This window comes from Monodon monoceros, unplaced genomic scaffold (genome assembly GCF_005190385.1).
Source record: "Monodon monoceros isolate NGI ecotype Baffin Bay Population unplaced genomic scaffold, NGI_Narwhal_1 Super_Scaffold_18, whole genome shotgun sequence".
Lineage (NCBI taxonomy): Eukaryota > Metazoa > Chordata > Mammalia > Artiodactyla > Monodontidae > Monodon > Monodon monoceros.
Window position 1 is genome coordinate 59,932,563 of NW_021703774.1, and position 21,027 is coordinate 59,953,589.

The window sequence follows — 21,027 nt, forward strand, 5'->3', positions numbered from 1 at the left end:
AAGGAGATCCCAATTTTAAAGAAGTGTTTGGATGTCTCATTTTGGAAACAGCACTGTACCCAACTGTCTGCCTGCAGACTCTGGGACATCATGTGAGCGAGCTCAATGCCACTGCCAAGTTACGAAAGAAGCCTTAAGCTGCTTTTGTGAGGTTGTGGCTGACTCCATGAAAACAATGATGAACAAGTAAAGAAAATTCGGGGGAACTTTGCAGCAGACCTCAATAATTCTTTTTTTTTTTTTTACAGTAAATTAGATTTGGGGTCTGAACTTTCTGACAGTGTCCTGGGTTTGAACCGGAAGGTGGCACGGCCCTGTGAGGAGTGGGCTGATTCAGGGACGCAGAAAGAATCATAAAGGGCACTGGCCCTGCCCTGCCCACCGTGGGAGCTTCACTTTCGGGTGCAGTGGCGGTCCATCATGTATGCCTTGTCTTCCCTCAACTGTTGTTTCAAGTGCTCTTATCTTCAATAGCCTTGATACCTGCTTCCTGACCTACCTAGTGCTTTGAAAAGTCACACAATATTAATACCACTTTTATATAACGTCAGAACAATAAGATTATTAGTAAAGCTGTCATGAAGTTCTGCAACCTGATCATTTTCTGTCGAGAGCAATAAATTTCTTATCCCTCCCCTCTTTTCCGTGTCTCGTCAATAGTACACCAAAACAGTGAACTACTCAATTCCCCAGAGCCCATATGTAAAAACATTCTGGAACAATACAGCTCTGTGGAAGAATAAAGGAAGGCCTTTTGGATTTCCATGTAATCTTGCTCTTGAAAATGCTTATCCTTCACAAGTGACAGAACAACTAAATATCGTCTGAACTCAAACAGGCTGTACTGGTTCTCTTTATAAGTGTTAGATAAAGGGAAATAAGAAAAGAATTCTACCCCCATCTTTTGCCACCCCCCCTAAATTTCCCAGCAGTTCCAAGAATATCACTGCCACACTTAGCAACTCTATCCATCTTTACAGAGCCAGCAGAGTGAAACTAAATAAATCTCTTTTCCAAAGCCAGGATGACCAATAAGACTTCCTTCAAAAAGTGGGGATGGGGAGGGGAGAGGAGAAGGAAAGAGACAAAGGTAAAGCTTTTCCAAATTTCAGCTTTTTGTTCCTATTTCCTCTGCCTGTGTTGAAAACGTAAGGATAAACAATGCAGTGTCTTTGGTATCCAAACCGAACCCCACTTAGGTTCTGTGAGATGGATCACTTATTAAAAAATAGCCTTTCTGGACATAGAGTCTATATCTGAACTCAGGGAGCCGAGAAAGTTTGTCCCAGAGTATGGCCAGAAAGGACTCTTAACTGTTCCTAAACCAGCAACATTTCTCATTCACATCCCCACTAAGAACAATACTCTTCTCAATCTCACTAACTAACCCATCCCTAAAGGTCACACCGTATCACAGGTAAGAGGCGAGCAGGTTGGCTTTCAACTTCTTGATCTGGTTTCCTTCTGTTCGCATTTTTGGTCGAGACAAAATTAGCCTTGGTATGAGAAAAGGAAGTGAGGTTTTAAACTGTTGTGCTACTAGCACAACATTCAGTAACATGACAGAGGGCGACAAAAAAACAAAAAACAAAAAACCTGCTTAATTTTCTTAGATTAAGATGCATCAATCATTCATTTCTCCTTTCCTCTCCAAATTAAATGGTGTTTCTCTACTTCTGCCTCTATTTCTCAACCACACACCCCGACATTCACACACTCATCCTTCTCCTAAGCTCTTGCTACGTACAGAGGTAATGAATCATCAGGAGAGGCTGGCGGGGTATGGGGGGCCTGGGCAGCCACAGGAAGGGATGTAAATGCCTTCGAGGACCCTGAACTGGACAACCCACGTGTAACCTGCACGCCACCACACACTGCACTGCAGGCCAGACCGCAGAGAGGCTGACGAATCCCAAACCCAAACACAGGGATGATCAAGTTTCCTTTGGCAAGACAGAGATAAGGAAAAGCGAACACACACACACACACGAGCAATGCAACGTTTTCCTTCTAACATAATCACCTTCTTCTCTCCCCACCCACCCTCCCTAACCCTATAAACTGTAACCTATAAACAGGATCCCAAATGCATACAGCATCAATCATGTTTATCAATCATAATAAACATCAGTTCGACTAAATGCTACAGCTAGAATTATTTCCACTATTTATAAAGTTTTTTCTTTTTACTTATTTATTTGGTTTTTAGTTTAAAACCAGTTCTGTAACAATGCTAAACTATGCTGAGGTATTTTATGGAGGGGCCAGAAGCTAGCTGTTACCCACGAGCATTACCTCCCAGATTAAGGTATCACCATTCAAAGAGAAAAGGAAGAGAAGGAAGAGAGGAAAGGAGATCCAGATTACAGAATCAACGTAAGAGCTGCTAAGGTTTGCTGCTTGGAGCAAAGGCTGAGAGTAGAAGAGCCCACACATGGAACTGCTTCATGAATAAGGATGGTCAGAAGAAAGCAACTTCACAAATCATATGGAAATCTGGGTGTAAACCTGACAACTCTGAGAAAAGACATATTCCCTGCCCTTTGGATGGAATCCTTTCAAATACCTTACTGAAAATTTCAGGCGTGTCCCATTGAATCTCTTTAGATGAAGAAAAGAATGAGGCAGAACAGGATTAGTATCAGCCTTTAATGATGAAAGCAGTTTACTTATCCTATTTCTGTCCAAGTTCACATTTGTACTGTGTGCACCATCTATGCAAATAGATGGCCAGGGCTGTGATTAAACTAAATGCTTTCACTAAATGCCTTTCACACACACATACAAAAATGAACTCATAATGGTTATGATCAAATGAATCCATCAATTCTTGCCCGTTTGAGTAATTTTAAATTTCAAGTTTTGAGTCTTTTTCTCCATTAGTATTGATGGTCTTTTTAACATTTTCAGCTCCAATAAACACGGTCTGAACGAATAAACTTTAAATTCATCAATTTTACATGCCGATTAAGGAGAAAGTATTGGACCAACTCTCATAATTAATTGTTGAGGCCCTTTAACGGAGGGTTCTCAGATCGCAGACTGACTTTTGGGGGCCCCTGCGGGTCCAAGGCCACAGCAGACTGCCGGCAGGAAGTGTGAACCAGGCGCCGCCCCGCCCCGTGCGCTCACGGGCAGCCCTGGCGCTCAGGGCTTGCTGACTGCTCCCTGTGTCCACTCTCTCTCTTTTCTTCCTACCGTAACGATTTCACTTTTTTCTTGGTAAAGAAAGTTTTGTGAGGATGACATGGTTTGGGAACAACTTTAGACTATGAACAACAAAGAGCTTCTTTTGTAAGCCAAGTGTTTATTATACACTAACTGCAATGTTGACTATCAGGATTTACAAGTTTAAAAATCTACATTAATTTCCTACATTTTCAAATGTATCCAGCTCTCCCAGCAATTTTTAAATAGAAAATTTAATGATAAAGATTGGGCTGAATTTAAATATTGTGTCAAGCAAGTATCTGTGCTTCTGAATATAGACAAGGTTTCCTCCCACCTTCCCAAATAAATGAGGGATAATAGAACAAAATAATGTAAAAAAGAGGTACAATTGTGCTTTTCTCCCAAACAATGAATGAACTGTGTAGAACTGGCAAGGTAATCTCACTAAAAATCTTTTAATTAATATTATTTGCCCTTGTAAAAAAACGCTAATTTCTAATAATGCTACCATGAAGTACAAATCAGTATGGTCCTACACAAGATGAAAGTTGGATTCCTTTGGTTCCATTCCTCAATAATAAGTTGAGTAAATTAGGATGGTATTGATCTTTCTTACCAAATAAATAAAAGCAAGTGTGTTTTATATCAGGTAATGAATGGATAGGAACAATTTTTTTAATTCTAAAAAGCTGCCTATGTAACTTCAGAAACATTTAAACTAACATAGCACTCAACATATTTCTTAAATCAGGAACAATAATACTGTTCCTCTGAGAAGCCCTTTTCCAGGTCTTTCTGCTGTCCTTTAGATTTATACAGGGTACAAATAAAGTTCACAACCAAATTGCCCCGCTGTGATAAGCAGGATTCAAACAATTACATTCACCACTCCCTAGGGAGGGCCCATTACCATGGGCAAATATAGTATCGCTATAAATGCGTTTAGAATTAGTCTTTGGCTTAATATGTGTTAACCAAATTCAGGGATAAAATAAAACTTTCATAAACATTAAGGGGAAAAAAAGAAGAATGACACACCTATCTGGCCCTCCCTCTTTGAAATGCAGAAACGCTACCAAACATCTCTAACATCTCTTTTTGGTCAAATGGTCCCTCTTAATTTCCAGACTCTCCCATATGAGGTGACTAAAAGTTAAGTCTGAGTACCTTAGCTTAGGAGATTCATTCAATTCAAAAAGCATTTCTTGAGATGATAAAAAAGATGATATAAAGTAAAAAAGGACTAAAGGCTGAGTCATGACAGAATATGATCAGTAGACTATCTAGGGATGATGATGATGGGGGTCAATTTTAAGTTAAACACCCATCAACAAGCTGTTTTAGTGTTCCATGTGTACATGTGTAAATGTACCTTTCATTTCACAACTTGTTTTTAAATAAGAGAAAAAAAGAGAAAAATTCTAAAAGTTACCTTTGTCTAAGGATTTATTTCTTCTTTTAAACACAGGTTTTTATGCTGGTTTAAATTTTATCTTCATAAAGTGATCCACAACCCCACATACACAGAGGCAGAATCCCCCTATCCCGAATTAACTCGAGAATATAGACAGGGCAGGGAAGAGAAGACCATCGTACTGACATTTAAAGCTTAGTATCTTCTTTTTTAATATCGAAGTCTCTTGGTGAATCTTATTTGGGAGAGGGAGCATTTGTGAACCACACAGGAGAACAAACAAACACAGCCTTTTCCTTGCTCTTCCTCTTAATCCATTGGGCTTGAGTCCCTTGGGTTTCAACACTTCCTTTGGTAGCGATTTTGGGAAATTAATGCTACAACCTCTAATCCAGTATGGTGGGTATCAGCACTTCCCTCCCTGAATCCTTCCTCCTAACTTACCACTCCCAAGGGAGGGACTCATCATTACGGGCAGCTACAGTATTACTGACAGCCCTAAAATCATTTGCACAGACTAAAATTAGAGATGTCAAATCAGGATAAAAGATTAAATTCAACTACATCAGAGAAATAGTGGGATGAAGAGGAGAAAAATTAGTAACTGACACTGCCATTCTATTTACACACCAAACTAAATAAACTACTTAAAAAATCAAGTTAATGTCTGCCCAGAGGATATTACAACTTACCAACACAAAAGGTTAAAACAAGCAGCAACTTTTATATAAAATTAATAAAGACAAATGAAAAAAGAAATTGTCAGTAGCATCTATCTCCTCAATGTGTCTGAACTGCACGATATAAACTAGTCCATTAGTACAGCAGCTTGCTAAAAATTGACTTTGGTTCAAGCTTAGTCAAAAAAACAACATTAAAAAAAACATACCACACACAAAAACGGTGGATGGACATTTGTTAGTTTCCCTGCTTGCAGTTCATTGATTTTGGAGGGATTTTAGGAAGGTGAAGGGTAGTTAATTAAATACTTTGTGAAATAAAATGGGAAGACAGAAGGAATAGAAGAAAAATTAACAAGGGAACTAAAACATTTCTGGTCTTTTAATATTAATATGCCTGTCTCCCACTTGGATGATCACAAACAAAAATGCACATTGTGTCTGAATCACTGCCTTTCCCAACATCGTGAAGAGACAAATACACAGAATCCAAGCTCCCTTGTGGATATAAGCAGAGCATGCAGAAGAAAAATTACCTGTAAGCTCTCTCTCAGCCCCCAGCTCGAAACGGGGAAAAAGTGCAGTCATAGGACCACTGGAGATGTAAGCAAGCACCCACAAACACCAGATGGGAACCTTTCACTCCAATAAGAAGGGAGCTCAGATGAGCTGCACTGCAGTGATCCAGTCTTTTGGGAACTTTTTGGATACAGATACTATAATAACAGAACACTGACAAAAAGGGAAATCTAATTTCCAAGTTACCCTCATTCCTCTTCATCTACTTCCATAAACACTTCCTTTTCATGGGCTCATTTACATCGTCTAGAAATACCCTGAAAACAGTTACGGAAGCTAATCGCCTTCTACAATGAACAGAGACGTGTACTGCCATTTAGACCTACCTAGCAGGAGCATCACTAACAAACCAAGGAGACACTTGAGGTGTGTGCAAAGTTCCTGCTCAAAGTCTTTCAGAGGTTCTACAGATCCCATGCCCGGCTAATGAGTGCCTTCTCTAGTCAGAGAACCAAGGAGAGCGTCAGGGCTAGAGGAATTGATAAGCCATCTGGTGAAAGTCTGTAGCTAACCTCAGACTCTTCTCATCACACCTCTTTTGGTGATCTATAACCAATGGAAAACAGTCTAGTAGAGTTCCTTCAGAAAACAAAAGAAGGGAAAAGTTTCCCAATTTCAGTAAGTTATTTTGTTCTTTGCCAAGTAAGTTAAAGGAAGTTTGGATGAAAAACTTCCACAAAATGGAAAAAACAAACAAACACACCAACAGTAGAGCATTTCAGGAGATAAGAAGTCAGGAGAACCACCAAGTTAGGTGTCTGCAGTAGTCTTTGCTCTTCGGAACCAAATCCTGCCCTGCAACATGTACAGCCATTCCTGTTGAAAGTAGCAGAAAGCAGCACTGTTGCACCACAGGATCTGGGCCTCAGGTCATTCAATGATTTGGGGTGAGTGAGAGCTACAGTTCAGCAGGAATTCCTTCCTACGCAAAAGTGCTCCAAAGGCACCACCTGATGGGGGGGGGAGGGGGCGTGTGTGGAGTGGGAGTGTTTGCACACACTGCCTTCAGCTTCTGCACCAAGCCTCTTGCATAAGTGGCAAAAGAAAATAATTTTCTAGCACCTCTGTAAGAGTCATCAAGGATAAGGAAACCAGCAAGAACATTCCCCGCAATTAAGAACGTTAAGTCCCCCTTACCCTAAAACCCTCCCGCCCCACAGTGTGGGAGCTCGCTGAAATAGGATCCAGGAGCAAGAGATAAACATGTCCAAACTATATATATATATATATAAAAAACAATAACAACAACAACAACAATAACAATAGAGATACAGTAATACAGGCCTGCCTAAATTGTACCAGTTAAGAAAGGAACCCCCAACACAATTGATACGATTATAAACACCTTGTTATGACTTAATGGCCTGTACAACAGACCCATAAAAATGATTTTTTTTTAAGAAAAAAAGAAATTTAGACAAACAAGAAATCCCCTTCCTATATTGGAATTGGTAACCCACCTTAACTCGTCATCATGACTGCTGGAAATGATAAGTAGTCCTTTCACTTATTTTTTTGTTTGTTTGTTTTTGATTTTTTGTTTCTGCCTTTTTTTTTTTGTTTTTTTAAAATTTTTGGTTAGAAAGTTCTCCAATCCATGAAGCAATCCTGAAAAGACAGTGTTTTATTACAAAATTAGGCAAATGTTGTCCCATTTCCATCCTTTTTTTCCGGCATGTGTTTTTTCTTCTCTCCCTCCTCTCCCTTGCCCTTGCAACACGGCAAGTGGAAGCCCATCACGTGTTTCAGTCTCAGCCAGGCTGGCAGCCAGTTGCACTCGGAGTGAAGAAGGGGGCTGGCGGTGTCGCTCAGCCCAGCTCACTGTGCCTTGGAGGCGGTGGTGGTGGAGGCAGCCCCGCTGGCAGAGGCCGCTGTGAAGAGAGAGGTCTGGAGGGGCTCAGCTGAGGTGGAGGTGGCATGGAGGCTGGCTACAGGTCCAGTATTCCCTGCAGAGGCTGCAGCGGCAGAGACCAAGCTAACTGGGTTGCTGGTGAGCAGAGAGAGGTTCTGAGGGTTCAGGAACAGAGGGGCAGTCACGATGTTGGGGGCTCCTCCCGCATTGGCAAATACCAGGTTCCCAGATGCATCCAGTGACGTTATTGGAAGAGAGCCACCAGAAGCAAGAGCTACAGACAAACCCCCCGCAAAACAGGCAGGAAGGAGAATGTTAGCATCATCCCAGAGAAGCCAAACAACACATCAAATGTACTGAGTTTTCCCACAACCCAGATGGAAAAAGCGCATCCCTTAACTGAATTTTTTACCCTTAATTACAGCACTATATTGTCACCAGCTAAAGTTTATTTATAATTTTGAAAGAGCCTAAGGGACTGAAAACTCTAATTTTTTTTTTTTTTTTCCTGCGGTACGCGGGCCCCTCACCGCTGCGGCCCCTCCCGCCGTGGAGCACAGGCTCTGGATGCGCAGGCCCAGTGGCCATGGCCCACGGGCTCAGCTGCTCCGCGGCACGCGGGATCCTCCCGGACCGGGGCACGAATCCGCGCCCCCTTCGTCGGCAGGCAGACCCCCAACCACTGCGCCACCAGGGAAGCCCCCTGAAAACTCTAATTTAATGAGCATGATCAGGATAGGTGAGAGGAGAATCAAAGAGTCATGTTTCTATCTTGAAATCTCAACTTTATTCCATCTACCTAGAAATATTTGTTAAATCCAATAATTTTGTTTTTAATGAAGATCACTGCCTTTAGATTACCTCCATTCAAAAAACAAACTAGCTACAGTGATTAAGGCGTTAAAATATAGTTAGCTTTTATCAAACAAACTGGCATTACTGATAAATTTGAGCACTTTATACTGTGATATACAAGATAAAAACTGTCTTTCGAAAAGACTTTAGTTCTAAAATAAGTTATATATTAACAAATAAACTATAAGGTGTGATTCATTTCTTACTTCAAAACATTTAATTTCTATGACCTGCACAAAGGAGAATGATGAGTCTCTGTAGGAGGAAAGCAGAGCTATACTGATGCAGGTGGGTTCTAAGCTTAGGACTTGCTTTAATACGTAAGAATTTTTCTGTGATGCTGTTGCTTCTCCTTCATCATCAAAATTTTCATTAAAATAATTGGGCACTCTAATATCTTTTCCTGTATCTGACAACCCCCCACAATCCCCTCACTCATATAACCACATCCTCACATGTATATTTGAGGCACATGTATTTCCTAGTGGCATTAAAAATGATTGATTTCTTACATAATATATAAAGAAAGAGAGAGGAGCTGAGGGAATGTCCTTGACTTTGAACATGATGACACAAAGAGTACAGAACAGTGAGTCTTGGTGCAGCTTGGTGTTTTCTGAGATTCCAGGCTTAGGGTCACAGTCCAGTTCTAGATCTTCCCAGACAGTACCTGTTCTGTACTCAGTTATGCCCTATGGAAGGCATCTTGCCTTTTTAGTATCACTACAGCCCAGAGGTACACCGAAATGCAAGAGAAAACGTGATTTATCACAAATCTTACTCCAAAAAGAAATCCTTTTATAATAAAAGCTTTACAGATCTAACCATCAATTTCACATATGATTTAGTCAATGAGAAAGTCAATATAATGTAAGGTAATCTAGGTCATGTTTTAGATTTGTCTGGAACTAATACTGTCTACAGTATACTGTAGAGATATCATCCATGAAACACTAATTTTTTTTTTTTTTTTTTTTTTGCGGTACGCGGGCCTCTCACTGTGTGGCCTCTCCTGTTGCGAAGCACAGGCTCTGGATGCGCAGGCTCAGCGGCCATGGCTCACGGGCCCAGCCGCTCCGCGGCATGTGGGATCTTCCCGGACCGGGGCACAGACCCGTGTCCCCTGCATCGGCAGGCGGACTCTCAACCACTGTGCCACCAGGGAAGCCCGAAACACTAATCTTTTTTTTTTTTTTTTCATTTCTTAATTTATTTCTTTATTTTTAAAATTTTTTTTATTTCTTAATTTATTTCTTCTTTTATTTATTTATTTTTCATCGAAACACTAATCTTAATTGAAGTTCGCTAACAGCTTATTTTTGGCCCCAAGAACTCTCATTTAAGCCCAAATTATTTTAAGAAAAATTTCTCAGATCAATATAGTGATATCTCAAAGTGTTTCCTTGAATCACGTAACAGCAAGCATCTTCAAACACAAAGCTCAGACGTTAAACAAATCAAACCCTTCAATATATAGAATGAGTGGATTTAGACTCATTTTAGACTGGATAGCATGCTAAGGCCAAAAGGGACCCATCTGGGCTTGGAAAAGAGACAAGAAAATCCAAGAGAATATATGCTCTATAATGATGGGGATATAAAAAGGGAAGAACCTACCAAGAATTAAAAGTACTCCTGAAGTCTGCATGATGTGCTCCAATGTTAATTCGTTATAGGGCCTTCTTGTATAAGGCTCTCTTAGGGGCGGGGGTGGGGACTGGAGAATTTTTGTTGGTCAAGTTTGCCTGGGGATGGGTCTTGGATGACTATTTAGATAAATGTAGGAGGAAATTCTGCCTCCAAGTCTATTTACATAAGAAGATAAATATCAGCATTAAAGTCCTTGTTTCTTTCTTTCTTTCTTTCTTTCTTTTTGGCCACACCACGCAGCATGTGGGATCTTAGTTCCCTGACCAGGGACAGGACCCCCCGCGCCCCCTATAGTGGAAGCTCGGAGTCGTAACCACTGGCCTGCCAGGGAAGTCCCAGTCCTGGTTTCTTAATACACCAAACTAGGTATATTTCCTGTTCTTACAGACCGACACCTATATTTCTCTTACAAAGCTGTTTACAAGGACACATTCTTGGTCCTCAGGTTAGCGAGCATTATCAATTCAACTATCTCTTCCCATCACTTTCACCTCTAGCAAAGCAGACTCCCACCATTTAAAAAAAAAAAAAAAAAAAAGGCTAAGTAAGGAAAAAAATTCTACTGACCTTGAATAGTTGCCAGTGTACTGTTGCTCATCAGAGCTGGGCTGAGGGCACCACCCAGGGTCCCTGGATTGAGACTGAGTAAGGCGCCTCTGAAAGTACAAAAGAGCAGTCACTTTATCACAATGTAGATGCCTGTGCCAGTCTGACAACATACCCAAATGGATAAGAAAAAGGAAAATACAACTGGGGAAGTATATGGAAATGTGTTACTCTCTTTACACTCTTGCATAGTGTGGTTAGTACTTCCAAGTTACTGCTTTCCTTGACGCTCACTTGTACAAAGCAAAATGAGGTTATGGTCCACACAAAATGTAAAACTTGCAGTCATTTTGACTCTTCGAATTACTTCATTCTCCTTTTTTCCAAAACAAAAGGGAAAAAATGCCAGAGAAAGGAATATATTTACGAAGTAATTCTTATTTGTTTGATGGTAATATAAAATTAGGAATCCTATTACTGTATCTCTTATTTATGTTTGAGAATTAGAAAGCAGACAGTTCAGAGCTTAATGGAGAAAGCATAAGAATAAGAGTCAGGAATCCTGGGCTTTCTTCCTGGTCCCATCGCTCAGGTATAATCAGTGGCCTGGTGTTCTGTATCTTCATCTAGAAATAAAGGTATGACTACTGTCCTTCCAGAGTGTTAAGAAACTTAATTCCAACCATAATCAAAATCCTTGTGCTACTACTATAGAGCAACCCATTTCAAAGAGATTATGGCTTTAAATGATTTTTTGTTTTTGTTTTTTGTCTTTTTTTTGCATTTAAGATAGTGATGAAAAAGTATTCCCTATAAGTTACTCCAGGGATGACCTCCTAGCTGTTTCTCAGATGTAAACAGAATGAGAAAGCACCTTACCCAGCTGCAAACTGTGAGGGTGCCATCAGGCCTGGGTTTAGTCCTGCAGCCGCAGCCATGGCAGCAAGACTGGCATTTGCTGGCAACTGTGCAGCTCCTTGGAGGGCAGCAGCTGCTGCTGTCTGCAACCCTGATGCTGTCACCATCACCTGGCTGGTCCCAAGAGGAGAGGACAAAGGAGTGGAGGTGGTGTGTGTTGTGCTGGTCTCACTGGCACTGGATGCCTCAGAGGTGGAGGCTGAGGCAGAGGGGGAGGGACTCAGAGAAGGGGAAGTGACTGCTGAGGAAGCTGGAGGCGCTGTGGAAATCACGGCTGTGGTGTTGTTGGAGGTGGTGTCTGTAGTGCCTGAAAAGGGAATCATATTAGAAAGTGACCTTCTGTAAATGTTTTTGGAAGAATGGCTGCTTTATTCAACCATAATCTAGAATCAACTGAATAATTAATTTACCATCCAGTAACCTCTAAACATGTCCTTTTTTATTAACCGAGTTTAGTGTTTCTAGGGAAATTAACCACAAAAACAAACATTTTAAGAACCAAAGCCATGAACCTACTTTAAGAGGCAAGAGCAATAAAGTAACCATAAAACAAACAGGGAACACAGCTTTCCATTTCCAATTTCCTATTAAAAATTAAAAAAACACAGAAGCTCTAACTACAGAACACAACTGCTCTGGGGAAGAAATGTACAAGCAAAAAAATCCAAGCTTCTGAAAAGCATTTTCATTCAGAAATCTCCTTAGTAGTCTCTATAGAAAAATCAAAACAAAGCAATGAAATCAAGAAAAACTAAAAGTTACACATTTTTCTCAAATAAGTATCAATAACATGTACAGAAACAGTACGAAAATAACTAAAGGCATATGTCCAGATGCCTTTTTTTTAATTTTTAAAAATTTATTAAAAAAAACACATAATGGTACAAAAGGTTGAAAGTAAAAGAATTGGAAAAGATATACTGTGCAAATATAAGCTAAAAGGAAATTATATAATAACAGATACAGTAGACTTGAAAGCAAAAGCATTACTAGAAATAAACAAGGGCACTTCGTATCAACAAGACCAATTTACCAGGAAGTTTTAAATTTGTATGTACTTAACTTCAAATTATATAGAGCAACAGAGCTACAAGGAAAAAATAGACAAATTCACTACCATAATAGGAGATTTAACATACTGCTGTCATTCATTGATAGAGGATAACTCTTTCAGAACCAGTAGACCCCCCCCCCCAAAAAATTAGTAAGGATATAAAAAACTTAAATAACGTGAGCAGCAAATTTGATTCAACACACAGATATATAGTCACTACACTCCAAAACTTTAAATTACAAATTATTTTCAAGCACGCTTGGAACATTTTTAAAACTGACCATATTGTGCTATAAGGCAAATTTTAACAAATTTCAAAGTATTAAAATTATACAAAGTGTGTTTCTTGACTTGTAGTTAAGCTACAAATCAGTAACAAAAAAGTAACTAGAAGTTATGAAATACACTACTTCTAAGTAACTCCCCAAAAAACAAATCACAATTGGAGTTAGAAAATAATCTGAACTGAAGATAATAAAAATATTACATACCAAAACTTGGATGTGACTAAACCTGTGCTTACAGGAAAATGTATAGTCTTTTTTTTCCCCAAGGTAACAGTAGTGTTTTTTTTTTTAATTGCACATATGTCTATAAACCTAATAAATAGGTTTTCTCTATTTTTTTTTATACAGCATGTTCTTATTAGTCATCAATTTTATACACATCAGTGTGTACATGTCAATCCCAATCGCCCAACTCATCACACCCCACCCCACCTCCCCCGCTGCTTTCCCCCCTTGGTGTTCCTATGTTTGTTCTCTACATCTGTGTCTCAATTTCTGCCCTGCAAACTGGTTCATCTCTACCATTTTTCTAGGTTCCACATATATGCATTAATATACGATATTTGTTTTTCTCTTTCTGACTTACTTCACTCTGTATGACAGTCTCTAGATCCATCTACGTCTCAACAAATGACCCAATTTCATTCCTTTTTATGGCTGAGTAATATTCCATTGTGTATATGTACCACATCTTCTTTATCCATTCATCTGTCAATGGGCATTTAGGTTGCTTCCATGACCTGGCTATTGTAAGTAGTGCTGCAATGAACATTGGGGTGCATGTGTCTTTTTGAATTGTGGTTTTCTCTGGGTATATGCCCAGTAGTGGGACTGCTGGATCATATGGTAATTCTATTTTTAGTTTTTTAAGGAACCTCCATACTGTTTTCCATAGTGGCTGTATCAATTTACATTCCCACCAACAGTGCAAAAGGGGTCCCTTTTCTCCACACCCTCTCCAGCATTTGTTGTTTCTAGATTTTCTGATGATGCCCGTTCTAACTGGTGTGAGCTGATACCTCATTGTAGGTTTGATTTGCATTTCTCTAATAATTAGTGATGTTGAGTAGCTTTTCATGTGCTTCTTGGCCATCTGTATGTCTTCTTTGGAGAAACGTCTGTTTAGGTCTTCTGCCCATTTTTGGATTGGGTTGTTTGTTTTTTTAATATTGAGCTGCATGAATTGTTTATATATTTTGGAGATTAATCCTTTGTCCGCTGATTCGTTTGCAAATATTTTCTGCCATTCTGAGGGTCAGATGCCTTCTTTGCATTAAAAAATTTAAGTGGCTATTGGGTAATGAAAATCAGCTCTCAAAAAGTCTATTGTGGTAAACATTTTCTTCTTCTTTTTTTTTTGGCCGTGCCACACACCTTGTGGGATTTTAGTTCCCCAATCAGGGATTGAATCCGGGGCCCCAGCAGTGAAAGCACCAAGTCCTAACCACTGGACCACCAGAGAATTCCCAACATTTTCTTATTTGAGGGAACAACAACATACAATGATATTATGATTCTCATAAAATTTAGTATGAAAAATGAAGATCTAGAAAATTGTTCTTTGAGAGGCCTAAAAAAAAATCAAAATGCCAAAATTTCTTTTTGTTGTAAGGAGAACAAACATTTGAATACAAATAACTAACTGACATTAAAAATATCACTGACAGCTAAAACACATTCACTGAAATGGTTTACTATTATAGATGAATATTGTCCAACAGAAATACAGTGAATATGTAATTAAATTTTCTAGTAGTCCCATTGAAAATAGTAAAAAGAAACAGGTGAAATTAGTTTTAATATTATGCTCTATTTAACCCAGTATATTCCAAATATATTTCAACATAAAATCAATATTTTAAAAATTTAATGAGTTTTTTTCATACTAAGCTTTGAAAAGCAAATCTCAATTTAAACTAGCCACATCTTACATGTATAAAAGCCATGAGGCTAGTGCTTACCATATTGTATGGCACAGGTCTAAAATATCTCTAGAAGTTAGGCCTAGGGTTACTTAAAGAATATCAAGTCGGGCTTCCCTGGTGGCGCAGTGGTTGAGAGTCCGCCTGCCAATTCAGGGGACAGGGGTTCGTGCCCCGGTCCAGGAAGATCCCACATGCCGCGGAGTGGCTGGGCCCATGAGCCATGGCCGCGGAACCTGGGAGGCCACAACGGTGAGAGGCCCGCGTACCGCAAAAAAAAAAAAAAAAAAAAAAAAAAGAATATCAAGTCCCTTTGCCTAAAGCAGAAATAACTGATAAGGCATAGGACAGATAAAGAAGATGCCAACTATTCCCAATGAGCTGTAATTTTGATGCTATCTAACATCATCAAAGTACAGAACAGGCCCTCTTACTTCAGTAATCAGTAAATGCTACATACAAAAAAACCGGTTACCTAAACTAGTTGGAACTTCATTGAGCGAAAGTCACTATGTTCTAGGATATAATCAACCACATATATGTGTAGAGCAGAACCTAAGTGGTATTTTCTCAAGATAGAGAACTGAAAAAGACCAAAAAATCTATAAATTTTCAATATAATACTTCTATGAGGTATAAAAGACTTCAGAGATGAAAGAAGAACTACACCAATCAAAATAAGTGTTTCAAACCTATAAGCATATTGGAAAAAAGATCTATGTAAAAGAACTTTCTTTGTGATAAAATCTAACGCTAAGCCGTAGAAGATTCTCTTCTCTCATAATAGCTGTATTAAAAATTCAGGCAGTTTTGTTCTTTTAAAATCTATTTTGAAGCCTTCTTCTGGTCTATACTAAGAATACCTAGAATTCATCTCTCATTTTAACTGTTAAGGAAATGTTTCTTTCACATATTGCAGAGCTGGGAGAAAATTAGACACCATCTATTTCAGTACTGACTCTACTTTTCCCACCTCCTATCATGCTACACAAAAGGGTTATGTGGTCTCTGAATTAATCAGGTAAACATATCTTTCTTACTGTTAAGTGAAAAGGGAGGATTTACTCCTTTTTCTGTCCCTCTCAAAAATATAAATAAGATGATTCCCTCTTTACTGCTGCTGTTCCAAAGTACAATTACATCTTTGTGGATATTATTAATCATAGTTTCATTATTCAGTTCTAAATCTATCAGACCAATTTATATCACTGAGCTATTGATGCTGTGTTGGGTCCTATATGTTTGGCAGATTCATACATACTTTTTCACTTTGACACTCTTTTCCTAAGACCTGCCCCCTGTTCTATAGAAAGGTATATATCTTCTCTCATTTCTCTTCTACTGCTAGTAAATTTCAATATAATTTCAATCTTTTCTTGACCAATTTTTCAGCTTATCTAACCTGATTTCACTTACGGGCACTACTTTCTTTTCAAACTTCTGAAATGAACTTGAGGTCAAAGGCTTAAAGTAGCCTTTTCTTCACTCTCCACTGCCATTTTCAGACCATTCGGTATCACTTTCTTAAAATCCCGCATATATACGAAGAAAATCCCAATAATTTCATCAGTGAATTTAACCTGGGCTAAGAGATGATGACTCCAGAAACCATTCAAAGTAGCTCTTTCTGGTTGTTATCCTCCAACCACATTCTAGGTGTCTTCAACATGAATGTCATATGAGCACTAGAGTATAATAATGGGATCTTCAAATGAATTCTCCCAGTGAATCACCTCTTAATCAATATATATCTTTTATCTATATTCTTGGCAACTTAATTACTTGGGCAACTTTGATCAGGGAAGTGATGCCTGCTGAGCTTTCGCATCCTCAACAACAGAATTAGACGCCATCACCACCTCACAAGGTTAGTAGGAAGTTACGTGCAAGAATATAGTGTGTGGCACAACCTCCTGTTTCCCACCTCATCCTTTTTAATTGAAAAAAAAATTTTTTAATTATTGAAGTATAGTTGATTTACAGTACTGTGTTAGTTTCAGGTGTACAGCAAAGTGACTTAGTTGTATGTGTGTGTATATATATATATTCTTTTCCAGATTCTTTTCCATTATAGTTTATTACAAGATATTGAACATAGTTCCCTGGGCTAGACAGTAAATCGTTGTTGTTTATCTATCCTACATTGGCTTTTATCTGCCAATCCTTTTCTCTGTATCGTTCCAATTTTAGTATATGTGCTGCCAAAGTGAGCACCCACCTCATCCTTTTTAAAAAATAGATTTAGTGAGGTACAATCTGTATGCCATAAAATTCACCCAATTTAAGTGTAAAATTCAATGATTTTTAATATATTGACAGAGTGGTACAGCCACCACCCCAATCTAGTGTATGACTAAAAAAGATCCCTTGTGCCTATTTGCAGTCACACCTGTTCCCACCTACAGCCTCCAGTCACCTGCTTTTTGTATCTGTAGATTTACCTTTCCCAGACATGTCACATAAATGGAATCATACAACTTGCAGTCTTTTGCATCTAGCTTTCTTCAGTTAGCATACTGCTTTCAAGGTTTATCCATGTTGTAGCATAAACCAATACTTCCTTCCGGCTGAAAACTGTTACACTACATGGATAGACCACATGGTGTTTAATTCATTCATCAATTGATGGGCAATGGCTTGTTTCCAGTTTTGTGGGGTTTTTTTTAAATTAGTTAATTAAATAATTAATTAATTTTTGCCTATATTGGGTCTTCATTGCTCAGGCTTTCTCTAGTTGCGGCGAGCGGGGGCTACTCTTCGTTGCGGTGCACGGGCTTCTCATTGCAATGGCTTCTCTTATTGTGGAGCACAGGCTCTAGGTGCGTGGGCTTCAGTAGTTGCGGTACACGGGCTCAGTAGCTGTGGCTCGCGGGCTCTAGAGCACAGGCTCAGTAGTTGTGGCGCATGGGCTTAGTTGCTCCATGGCATGTGGGATCTTCCTGGATTAGGGCTCGAACCGGTGTCCCCTGCATTGGCAGGTGGATTCTTAACCACTGCACCACCAGGGAAGTCTCTCCAGTTTTTGATTATTATGAATAATGCTGTTATGATAATTTGTGTAAAAGTTTTTGTGGAAATGTTTTCACTTCTCTTGGGGGAAATGTCGGGTGGGATGGTAATTTTATGTTTAAAGTTTAAAGACAATGCTGAAGTGTCTTCCAAAGTGGCTGTATCATTTTACATTCCCACCAGCGAAGCATGAAGGTTTCAGTTTCTCCACATCCTTGCCAAGACTTATTATTTTTGGTCTTCTTGATTATAGCCATTCTATTGAGTATGAAGTAGTATCTCATTATGATTTTATTTTTATTTTTTTTATATGAAAACATTTATTATATTCAAAAGATAAATTTATAATATGTTACACATGAAAAACCTACAAAGCTCCTATGTAGGACAGCTTCTTAGAACATAAAGGTAATTTTAAATTACTATGAATGTACAACATTTTATAGTATAAGCTTCTGTCTGTTTGAACAATGTAATGATTGTTCTTTAGGATTAAAACAAGATTCTGCAGTAGTCATCTCTGTAGCTATACAGTAACAGCACTCTGCTGAGCAATAATGTTGAACATCTTTTCATGTGCTTATTAGTCATTCCTATATCTTCTTTTTGGTATAATGTATATTAAAATCTTTTGCCCCTTTACAATACTAAGTTGCCTGTATTCTTACTATTGAATTTTAAGAATTCTTTATATGTTCTAGATATAATTCCTTTATCAGATATATGATTTACAAATGGAATATCTCTCCATTCATTTTTCTGGAGAGTTTGAGAGAGTATATTTATTTTGTGTCTTGCAACAACACTGAATTCATTACTAGTTCTAGTAGGCTTTTTCGTGTGTGAATTCCTTGAGAATTTTATACATATAGGATAATGAAAACAAAGTTTTAACTTCTCCCCTTCCAAACTGGATGTTTTAAATTTTTTTCCATTATTAAGCTGACTATAACCTCTACTACAATGCTAATTAGAAGTCTGCTAGAGCAAACATTCTTGCTTTATTCCCAATCTTAGCGGGGGAAAGCATTCAGTCTTTCTCCATTTAGTATGCCATTACCTGGAGGCTTTTTAGTAGATGCTCTTTATCAGGTTAGGAAGTCCCCTTCTATTCCAGGTTTTTATCATGAATGGGTGTTGGATTTTGTCAAATGCTTTTTCTATATCTAGTCAGATGATCATGAGGTTTTGGTCCTTTCTTCTATTACTATGGTGTACTACATTAATTTATGTTCAGTTATTAAATCAACTTTACATTCCTGGGATAACCCCTTGGTCATAATGTATAATCTTTTTTATATGTTGCTGGATTTGATTTGCTAAGATTTTATTGAGGATTTTTGTGTTCATTTTCATGAGGGATATGGGTTCATAATCTTTTTCTTGTGATAACTTTGTCTGGCTTTAGAATCAAGGTAATATTGACTTCATACAATGAGTTGTTCCTCCTCCTCTATCTTCTGGAAGAGACTGCTAAAGGTTAATTCTTATTTCTTTGTGAAATATCTGATAAGAGTTCACTGCTAAAGCCCTCTGAGTCCAGGAATTTCTTTTTGATCCACTTACTTTACTTGTTTTAGGTCTTTTAAAGGTTTTCTATTTCTTTTTGAGTCAGTTTTGGTAATTTGAGCCTCAGAATTTGTCCATTTCACCTAAGTTGCCTAATTTTGGGGGGCAAAAACTTGTTCATAATATTCCAGAGTGCTGCACGAGGTAGCAATTCCATTCTTAAATATATACCCAAGAGAACTGAAAACAAATAACCACATAAAAACTTGTATTGAGCTTTGTGATGACCTAGAGGGTGGGATAGGGAGGGTGGGAGGGAGGCTCCAGAGGGAGGGGATATGGGGATATATGTATATGTATAGCTGATTCATTTTGTTGTACAGCAGAAACTAACACAACATTGTAAAGCAATTAGACTCCGGTAAAGATACAAAAAAAAAAAAAAAAACTTGTATTGATACACACATACTCATAGCAACAGTATTCAAAACGGCCCCAAACTGGAAGCAACTCAAATGTCCATCAACTCCAGAATAATAAACAAAGTATGGTATATCCATGGAATGAAATATCACTCAACTATTAAAAGGAATGAAGTTCCAATATATTCTGCAATATGGATAAACCTTGGAAATATGCTAAATGGAAGAAGCCAGACACAAAGGGTCATATATTACATGATTCCATTTATATGAAATGTCTGAGACAGGTAAATTCATAGAGACAGAGTAAGCAAGGGGAGAAGTGAATGGGGAGAGACTGATAATGGTTATGGGATTGCATACAGTTCATTATGAAATACTACTTTGGAAAAAGAATTGGAGGCAGAGCTTGTTTAGTTGAGATTTTTTTTTTTTTTTTTTTGGCGGTACGCGGGCCTCTCACTGTTGTGGCCTCTCCCGTTGCGGAGCACAGGCTCCGGACGCGCAGGCTCAGCGGCCATGGTTCACGGGCGCAGCTGCTCTGCGGCATGTGGGATCCTCCCGGACTGGGGCACGAACACGTGTCCCCTGCATTGGCAGGTGGACTCTCAACCACTGCACCACCAGGGGAGCCCTAGCTGAGATTATTAAGGGCTGTGGAATTTTTACAAGTTCTTAAGACACAGAATACATATCTTTCTGGAGCAGTACAGTCATGATCATTCATTTTCTATCGTAGAAAAGTTTACCAGGTACAGCCACTATGAAAAACAGTATGGAGGTTCCTCAGAAAACTAAAATACCATACGATCCAGCAATCCACTCCTGGGAATATACCTAGAGAAAACTATAATTCAAAAAGATACATAGGCTTCCCTGGTGGCGCAGTGGTTGGGAGTCCGCCTGCCAATGTGGGGACACGGGTTCGAGCCCAGGTCAGGGAGGATCCCGCATGCCGCGAAGCAACTAAGCCTGTGCACCACGGCTGCTGAGCCTGCACTCTAGAGCCCATGAGCCACAACTACTGAGCCCGCGTTCCACAACTGCTGAGGCCCGCACACCTAGAGCCCATGCTCCACAACAAGAGAGGCCACCGCAATGAGAAGCCTGCGCACCGCAATGAGGAGTGGCCCCTGCTCACTGCAACTAGAGAGCCCGC

The 21,027-nt window shown here is 39.1% G+C and overlaps 1 protein-coding gene across 10 annotated transcripts in view; it reads right to left on the reverse strand.

Moving 5' to 3' along the window:
* POU2F1 (POU class 2 homeobox 1) overlaps positions 1-21,027 on the reverse strand; it is a 186,334-nt gene that overhangs the window by 5,224 nt on the left and 160,083 nt on the right. For 5 of the 10 annotated variants that reach the window (XM_029227152.1, XM_029227157.1, XM_029227155.1 and 2 more), the window contains exons 14-16: positions 11,627-11,972; positions 10,769-10,857; positions 7,367-7,970 (exon numbers count right to left, since the gene is read on the reverse strand). In XM_029227152.1, coding sequence (XP_029082985.1) covers positions 7,663-7,970; positions 10,769-10,857; positions 11,627-11,972 — 743 coding nt within the window. In that variant the 3' untranslated portion in view covers positions 7,367-7,662. Of the gene's footprint in view, positions 1-7,041; positions 7,971-10,768; positions 10,858-11,626; positions 11,973-21,027 lie in introns of those variants that run through there. The other 5 variants (XR_003794286.1, XR_003794287.1, XM_029227159.1 and 2 more) reach the window with 2 other exon arrangements.